The following is a 9,602-nucleotide window of genomic DNA, read 5'->3' as shown; positions in this document are numbered from 1 at the left end:
TTACCCTGGCTTTTGCTAATTTCCCAGTTCTGGTTCAGCCTTGTGTTCGGTGTACAGGGTTCATGTCCAGTTGTGTCCATGTGTGTGTGTGTATGTGTGTCTATCAAAACGGGCAAGATGGCAATTGTGGCACTACCTCCATCACCCATCCAAGATGTTACTGTCGGTTCCCTTTTGCTGAAAATGCCACAATCTGCCATTGAATTGTCTCTTTCCATTTTTCTTTCCAATGGCTTGTGTACTTTTTTTCTTCCTTAGGAATTAAAACCTCACATTTTCACAGTAGCAGAAGAAAGCTACCGAAACGTCCAGAGCCAGATTCCATTAGTCAATCAGTCCATCATTGTTAGTGGGGAAAGCGGTGCTGGTAAGGTAAGCTGAGATCTCTTTAAAATTGCTTTGGGGAAATTTGGCATGCTCATTTCTGGCTGAATCGACCTACATGTTTGTGTGACCAGCAGATTTTTATTTATTTTTTTGGGACCGGCCTTCCGAAGGTTGCCACCTTAACCTACTTTTCCACGTTAGAAATTAAGATCTTTTTGTTTCATCCATTTCCAGTTTTGATTCGGATGGAATCCGTTTGTTCTTGCATCTGCTTAACTGTAGTTACTGAATCGGGATTAAAGAGAGAATCCAGATCCTGTTAAAGATGGTGCTTGATTCAAACCCGGAAGGGCTCTGCTCCTCTCTAATGTGGGAAGATGCAGAATTGGCCATTTTGTGTAATTTGTAACTGGGCATGGGGGATCAAATGGTAAAAAGTGCCTGAGGATGACACCCCACAAATGCCACCCTTTCCATGTTTGAGCCTGATGTCAGAACTACCACTAGGGTAGGGATAGGCAACCTTGGCTCTTTTATGACTCGTGGACTTCAACTCCCAGAATTCCTGAGCAGCCATGCTGAGGAGAAAGGGAGAGGTTTCCATGCTGAGCCATGCTGGCTCAGGAATTCTGGGAGTTGAAGTCCACGAGTCATAAAAGAGCCAAGGTTGCCTACCCCTGGTATAGGGCATCATTTACATGACAGTGTCACCACTCAGGTTATGATCACTTCCACATCATCATAGTTTGTCACTGCTGCCACAGATGCTACAAAACATTAAATAGCATTGCCCCATAATCCTCTACCATTCTACCATTCAAATAAAAAAATGTTTGCTGGAATTGGGTATGTCCAGATTAATGAAGAGAAGGACAAGGGTTGACAGGATAGCAGTCTTCCAACATCTGAGGGGCTGCCACAAAGAAGAGGGAGTCAAGCTATTCTCCAAAGCACCGGAAGGCAGGACAAGAAGCAACGGATGGAAACTAATCAAGGAGAGAAGCAACCTAGAACTAAGGAGAAATTTTGTGACTGTTAGAACAATTAACCAGTGGAACAACCTGCTTCCAGAAGCGGTGAATGCTCCAACACTGGAAGTTTTTAAGAAGAGATTAGACAACCATGTGTCTGAAATGGTATAGAGCAGGGGTGTCAAACTGCCGGCCCACAGGTCGGATACATCATAGCAAAACCACGCCTACCCCATTGCCGGCAATGTCAAAAAAGTCACAATACATCGCGACACGTCACATGACATTGCGAGGTTGACACCCCTGGTATAGAGTCTCTGGCCTGAGCGGGAGGTGGACTTGAAGACCTCCAAGGTCCCTTCCAACTATTCTATTCTGTTCTATTCTACTCTACTCTACTCTACTCTGTTCTCTGAGACAGGTGAACCACTTCCCCATATCACAACTGAGCCCAAAATTTCCACTGCCTAAGCAAGGCCGTTGTTAACTGAATGTCTCCCATTTTACAACCTTTCTGGTTAAGTGAATCACTGCAGTTGTTAAATTAGTCACACGGTTGTTAAGTGATAATCCGATGACTTCCCCATTGACGTTTTGCTTGTCGGCAGGTCACAAAAGGTGATCACATGACCCCCCGGGACACTGCAACCATCATAAATACATGCCAGTTGCAAAGCACCTGGAATTTGATCATGTGACCACGGGGATGCTGCAACAGTCATGAATGTGAAAAACAATAATAAGTCTCTTTTTCCAGTGCTGTTGTAACTTCAAATGATCACTAAATGAATGGTTGTAAGTTGAGGGCTACCTGTAATATATTTCCTTACTCTCTATTACAGGGGTCCCCAACCCCTGGGCCACGGCCTGTTACCGGACTGTGGCCCATTCAGAACTGGGCTGCAGTAGCGGTGAGCAGGCATACTTGCATGTGAACTTTCACTTGCATGAATAGCGGGCGGGCGCGTTCACATATGAAGTTACATTTGTGCAAACGGCAGGTGTGTACACATACTACACGCACGGAACTATCTCCTCTTCTCCCCACCGGTCCATCAAGCCAAGGGGATAGATGGGGAATTCATCAAATTTGCAGACGACACCAAGCTGGCAGGAATAGCTAACACTCCAGAAGACAGGCTTAGGATACAGGAGGATCTGGACAGACTTGAACACTGGGTGCTATCTAACAAAATGAAATTCAATGGTGAAAAAAGTAAGGTTCTACATTTAGGCAAGAAAAACCAAATGCACAGGTATAGTATAAGTGGTACCTTGCTCAATAGTAGTAACTGTGAGAGGGACCTCAGAGTCCTAGTGGACAATCACTTAAATAGGAGCCAGCAGTGTGCTGCAGCTGCCAAAAAAGCCAACCCAGAGCTGGGCTGCATTAACAGAGGGATAGAATCAAGATCACGTGAAGTGTTAATACCACTTTACAAGGCCTTGGTAAGGCCATACTTGGAATACTGCATCCAATTTTGGTCACCACGATATAAAAAAGATGCTGAGACTCTAGAAAGAGTACAGAGAAGAGCAACAAAGATGATTAGGGGACTGGAGGCTAAAACATATAAGGAACGGTTGCTGGAATTGGGTATGTCTAGTTTAACGAAGAGAAGGGCGAGGGGGGACATGATAGCAGTGTTCCAATATCTCAGGGGCTGCCACAAAGAAGAGGGAGTCAAGCTATTCTCCAAAGCGCCTGAAGGCAGGAGAAGAAGCAACGGATGGAAACTAATCAAGGAGAGAAGCAACCTAGAACTAAGGAGAAACTTCCTGACAGTGAGAACAATTGACCAGTGGAACAACCTGCCTCCAGAAGTGGTAAATGCTCCAACACTGGAAGTTTTTAATAAAGTTGGAAGGGACCTTGGAGGTCATCTAGTCCAACCCCCTGCTCAGGCAGGAACCCTACACCATTTCAGACAAATGGCTGTCCAGTCTCTTCTTAAAAACCTCCAGTGTTGGAGCATTCACCGCTTCTGGAGGCAGGTTGTTCCACTGGTATAGTGGTACAGGGTTTCCTGCCTGAGCAGGTGGTTGGACTAGATGACCTCCAAGGTCCCTTCCAACTTTATTATTATTATTATCAGCCAGAAAGGTTGGGGACCGCTGCCCTATTAGACCTTGTCAAAACTGCCTTTGTCTTGTTTCTGAGATATTATAAGTGGTGAGAGAAATCAGTGGCTGATATTCAGGGGTCTCTTTCTAGACATGGACCTCCCGCTGCCTGATGAAGTTTTATGCGACTGTTGCAGCTTCCCCTGACCTCCCAGAAGGCAGTATATCGGTGGAGAGGATAGAGCAACGCGTGTTGGATTCCAATCCTGTCATGGAAGCTTTTGGTAAAGATGATCTTTTTAATAAACAAAATGTTTGCTCTAGCCCAGGGGTAGGCAACCTTGGCTCTTTTATGACTCGTGGACTTCAACTCCCAGAATTCCTGAGCCAGCCATGCTGAGGGGAAAGGGAGAGGTTTCCATGCTGAGCCAGGCCGGCTCAGGAATTCTGGGAGTTGAAGTCCACGAGTCATAAAAGAACCAAGGTTGCCTACCCCTGCGCTAGCCAATAGAACCATCCAACTCAAATAAACCATCAATCTAATCCAATGCTTTTCAAGCTTGGTGACTTTAAGATGGGTGGACTTCAAGTCCCAGAATTCCCCATGTTGGCTGGGGAATTCTGGGAGTTGTAGCCTACCTGTCTTAAACTCTAGTCTGTTCAAACCATCCCAGACCATAGGTATTCGTAGCAAGATGAAGTTTCATCAAACGTGCTTTGTGATGTGATTGAACAAGCCTTGTTCTTTTGTATCTTGTGTGCAGCATTGTAACGTAAAGATAAAATTTGTTTGTTTGTTTTTTTGAAACAAATTTTATTGGTTTTTTAATTCTTAAGACAAAGTGCTCGAGACACACCGTGGTGCTGGGGTAATCAAAAATCCAAAGATAAAATATATATAGATAACTCAATCAGTACATCAAAATATTCCCTCTCTATTTCCCTCAACTAGCTTAATATATTTAAAATAGTCCATTTCTAACTTAAATTTCTATTAATCCTAAACCTGTTTTAGAGCTTTATGAAATTACAATACCATAATCAAATTTAACTTTAAATAAACACATTATCAGTTCAGGTATCCCTTCCAGATATATTCTAATTCCTTAATTTTATCATAAGTCTTATTTATTTCTTCTTCCACTAATATCTCCTAATTAAAATAAAATACTGATCTATCCTGTGCATATCTAATCCATCCATCAATCAATTTCTTTAAGCTAACAGAATAATATCAACCTTAAATCATTTAAGTCCATTAAACAAGATTCTAATTTCATCCAATTAATTATCATAGCTAATAACATCCATATTATCAAACAAACACATCATCTTGTTACAATAACATTCAATTAAATGGTATAGGGTTTCCTGCCTGAGCAGGGGGTTGGACTAGATGACCTTCAAGGTCCCTTCCAACTTTTTTATTATTATTATTATTATTATTATTATTATTATTATTATTATTATTATTATTATTATTATTATTATTATTAGTTCAATCCCAATCTAAAACACCTCTTCAGTTTTCTTCATTCCATTACATAATAGTTTTCATACAAATAAACCTATTATTCCAAAAAATGCATTCTTAATCTATTTAATCTATTTCAATATATATATATATATAAAATTTGTATTGCAGCCTGTGTGGCTCCGATACCTGTGAAAAAGCAGAAACTTACTTCTTTGTTTAAAAATACTGCTCAAGGCATAGTTCTTGCCTTTAGTTCTTCCAGCTAATTATGAAGTCAGACATACCAAAAGTAAAGTTGCCTAAAACCAATCATGAATAAAAAAAGTGAGATTGGGTTTCCACATTGCCCTAAGCTACATTTTTGTGAAAAAAAACAAAACAAAAAAACCCCACAACTGGTTGATTTACACAAGGCACTAAATTATAAATAGGAGTGGCCACATTTGGGGACCTTCAGGGCCCCAAGATGTAAAGCAATTAAACTAATTGGGTAAAACTGGTTTGGGAGATGGAGACATTTTTTTTAATTTATATATTAGTCCACTTTTGAGCCTTGCATTACTTTCCTGCCTTGAATAGTGAGAATTGGTACTATCTATTTTCAGCATTATTAGCTACACCAGACATGTCAAACACAAGGCCCCGGGGCCGGATGCGGCCCGCGAAGTGGTTTCATGTGGCCCGTGAAGCCATCCTGGAAACAAACAGTGAGGGAACGGCCCCCTCTGCCTTGGCCCTGGCCCAGGCCTGCCGGAGGGAGCCAATGTACAATTTTGTGGTGGCCATCTATGCTGAAACGCATTCAGTCTTAGCTCCACAAGGCCGTCCGGAAACAGTGAGGAACCAGCCCCTGCCATGTCGGCCCCGCCCCCTGGGTGCATGCTGGGGAGGTGTCACTCTTTGTGAGGAATGAAGAAATGGACCATGCCTTGGCGCTTGCCCCGGTCCCACCCCCTTCTGCCAGAGACCCTCAGATCTGTCCCACTCCTGCCCAGGCCCCCACAGGCACCCTTGACGCGAACGATGTAGAGCTGGCCATGCCCACCCAGTAGGCCACACCCACTCCCTCCACACCCACCCAGTAGGCCACACCCACCCTGGCCACACCCACCCGGCCCCCCGGAGGGCAACCACAATGCTGATGCGGCTCTCAATGAAATTGAGTTTGACACCCCTGAGCTACACTATAGAAGAAACAGAATCTTAAGCTATACATACACACACATACAGACAGACACACACTGAATGAATGAATGAATGAATGAATGAATGAATGAATGAATCACAGCAAAGTTTACATGCATGCTATGTCAAATTCCCTTGCATATTAGCATAATGTCTGAACTCTCTTTTACATTAATTCATACCTCCTTTAACCTTTGTGATAGACACATGTGGCTTGCATAATGCCAGTTTTTGTTAATTTCACAGGAAACGCATGCACCCTTCGGAATAACAACAGCAGCCGCTTTGGGAAATACATCCAACTTCACTTAAATAGGTACTGTCTGCTCCTTCACCTAGTGATATTCTCTTTAGACTTACTGCACTGATCAAGTTTCAGAGTCAAGGTTAAAAAGATAAATTCTCCTTTGAGTCTCCCGTTCACCTCCTGGTGATCTTAAGCATTTCTTCCAGGACTTTTAAATTATTATTTTTTTAAAAAAAAAAGTTAATGGATTTGAACTCCAATTCAATCTGAAGCTCTGGAAAATATCTTTGTAAGAAGCCATACAGGTGGTCCCCAATTTATGACCCAGACTGCAACTGGATTGCTGGTTTTAAATCATTACAGTCATAAGTCAAGGGACTCATGTGATCAGACTGGATTTTATGATACTTTTTGCAGTGGGCATTAAGCAATTCACTGTGGGTGTGAAGCAAATCCACAATCGTTATATGGATGCTGCTGTCATAAGTATGAAGCCATTCTTCCAAACAGGTGGTTTTTTTGCCAGAAACCGGCATAAAAAATGCTAGAAACTGACCCCCCCCAAAAAAGATCACAAGGTCACATGATTGTGGCGCATTGCATCTGATCATAAAGGCACACTGGTTGCCAAGTGCCCAAAATATGGTCACATGACTGCTGTGGAAGGTAGTACATTTCAGGATGGCCATAAATGCTTTAAGACAGAGGTCCCCAACCTCTTGGGCACCAGGGACTGGTTCCGTGGAGAGAGATTTTTCCGTGGACCGGAAAGGGCGTGGTTTTGTGTACTGCCTGCATCCCGTGGATGGGGCTTTGCTTGTTTGTGCGGACCGGTTGCTGGCATGCCGTGGCCTGGTACCGGTCCACGTACTGGGGTTTAGGAGCCACAAAGCACCATTCCATGCCTGTAATAATTTCAAACAATCCTAAAGCCACCAGTTGTAAGTCGAGGACTGCCTTATTCTGGGCAAGGATTTTATTACGCATTGCATCCAGGGGTTGGATCAAAACAGGCAAGACCACCAATGCGGCATTAAGGTAGAAGGGTGGAGCTTGCATCACACCTGGCATCCTGTCTATTTTGAATGCCCATCAGATCTGTTGAGACTACGTTTCTCAGAATCCTTAGCTATTATGGCCATTGACTGGAAGATTCTTGAAGTTATAATCCTTGCTTTTTGCTATCCATTGGGTTGGGACAGCCTGTGTGTGAAAGAAAGGTCTTTGGGGATAGAATGGGGAATGTAATTTTGCTGCTCCTCCACTGTTCCTAGAGCAGGGCTTTTCAACCAGTGGTACAGGTACCACCTGTGGTACATTGGCACCTGGCAGGTGGTACGTGACCATCCTAGAAAAGTAGTAGCAGGGAAGGGGAATGAGCTGAACCGGTGGCAGCACCGCACAAGCCTGAGCGAGAGATAGCTGGAGCTGCAGGGCTGTCAGGGCTCAGCGGAAGTGCCAGGATCAGCGCTTCTTCGGGACTGTCAGGGCTCAGTGGAAGCACCAGGATCAGCGCCAGGCTCCAGCTGGAGCTCGGCGCTGATCCTGGCGCTTCTGCTGAGCCCAAAAGAAGCGCCAATCAGCTGGAATGTTGCAGCATCTCCAGGGTCTTGTGATTTACATTCAGATGCTTGGCAACTGATTCATATTTATGACGGTCACAGTGTCCCAGGGTCATGTGAAGTGACCAAAACCTGCTGCAACCACCCAGCAGATGGGGGGAATAAAAACCAAACACCACCCCACCCCACCCCCATTGCCAATCCTCAACAGAAATGCTCACAACAATGAAAACCTCGGACAGGAGGAAGAGCGCCACCGGGCGCTGTCTTGTTCGGCTGTGGCTTGGGAGGCACTTTTTTCAGTGCCATTGTAACTTCGAACAGTCACTAAGTGAACTGTTGTAAGTTGAGGACTACCTGTACTTTATCATTTTTTCCCTTTTTTTTTTGGTCATCAAGTTTTTGACACCTTGCTAGGCGACTGGTGGTAACCGGATGTTGCCATATCCTAAAAGTGGTACAATGGGTGAAAAAGGTTGAAAAGCCCTGTCCTAGAGTCTATGAATTTAATTTTAAACTACCATTTCTGCAGATCTCAGCTTTTAACAAGTGCATCCATTCAGACTTTTCTTCTGGAGAAAACGAGAGTTGCCTATCAAGCCCCTCAGGAAAGGAATTTCCATATTTTTTACCAGGTTTGTGTTTCTGTTGTGTTGGTTTAATGTGAATCAATAACTTCCTTTTTTAAAAAATTTGTGTGCGCATAAAGATGCCCGGAAAATAGTTTCTGCTTGGTTGCTGAGGGTCACAATATGAGAAATATCCTTTTTTTAACAGAATAATCTGTTTGCTTCAATTGCCAAGCTGTTTTTCTTACTTTCCAGATCGCAAAAGGAGCCACGCTGGATGAGCGCCAAGAATGGGATCTTCTGGAGAGTGCACAATTCTGTTGGCTTCCAAATTCTGAAAAGACTCTAGAAGGTAGCATTTGAAAGCCCAGATCTTGTAAAGACCCTCTTAGGTGTCTTTAAAAAAAAAGGAAGAAATTGACTACAAGCCTAAATAAATAAAATGTAGTGTAATTAATAATATTTCAAGTTGAATTGTTATTATAGAAAAGAGGAGTAGATGAAAAAATGATGGAACAAATTCTGAGATTAGCATTCAAACAAAGACAATAAGGAACTCCTGTTGCCTTTTTTTTTTTAACTCTCAAACATCCACTTGAAATAATAATAATAATGATAAAGTTGGAAGGCACCTTGGAGGTCATCTAGTCCAATCCCCTGCTCAGGTAGGAAACCCTATACCATTTCGGAAAAATGATTTTTATATCATTTCTGAGGCACTTCGGTAGGATTATTTCATTAGAGCTTAATCCCCCAGCAAGTGCTTGGGATTTTCGTTTGCTTTTAGAAAATTTATTTATTTATTAAGAAAATTTATATGGCTGCCCAACTCACTCTGAGTGACTCCGGGCAGCTTACAAGGATAAAAACCCAATGGGAAAACCAATAATCCCCCCACACCCCCATTTCTTTCAAATGTCATGGTTCCAATAGATGAAACTCTTCAAAGAATTTCGAGGCATTGTTTACCTTAAAGAATCTATTTGAGAAGCATAGCATTGGCATGTAACGCCGCTGCTGCGCGAGCTGCACTGGTTGCCAGTGGCCTTCCGGGTACGCTTTAAGGTGTTAGTTACCACCTTTAAAGCGCTCCATGGCATAGGACCTGGATACCTCCGAGACCGCCTTCTGCCACAGATTCCCTCCCACAGACCGGTACGCTCCCACAGAGCGGGCCTCCTCAGGGTGCCGTCGGCCAAG

At 43.4% G+C, this 9,602-nt stretch overlaps 1 protein-coding gene across 1 annotated transcript in view; it reads left to right on the top strand.

Annotated features, from left to right (window-relative positions):
- The window catches only part of MYO19 (myosin XIX), a 49,078-nt gene that overhangs the window by 11,215 nt on the left and 28,261 nt on the right, over positions 1–9,602 (top strand). Inside the window, exons 4-8 of the mRNA XM_015824140.1 lie at positions 259–372; positions 3,514–3,646; positions 6,271–6,340; positions 8,366–8,468; positions 8,658–8,754. Of these exons, the coding sequence (XP_015679626.1) occupies positions 259–372; positions 3,514–3,646; positions 6,271–6,340; positions 8,366–8,468; positions 8,658–8,754 (517 nt within the window). The remainder of the gene's footprint in view (positions 1–258; positions 373–3,513; positions 3,647–6,270; positions 6,341–8,365; positions 8,469–8,657; positions 8,755–9,602) is intronic.

The sequence above is a fragment of the Protobothrops mucrosquamatus genome, unplaced genomic scaffold, assembly GCF_001527695.2.
Source record: "Protobothrops mucrosquamatus isolate PMUCROS unplaced genomic scaffold, P.Mucros_1.0 scaffold2139, whole genome shotgun sequence".
Classification (NCBI taxonomy): Eukaryota; Metazoa; Chordata; class Lepidosauria; order Squamata; family Viperidae; genus Protobothrops; species Protobothrops mucrosquamatus.
Note: the sequence above shows the minus strand (reverse complement) of the source record. Positions and strands in the feature narration are given on the sequence as shown.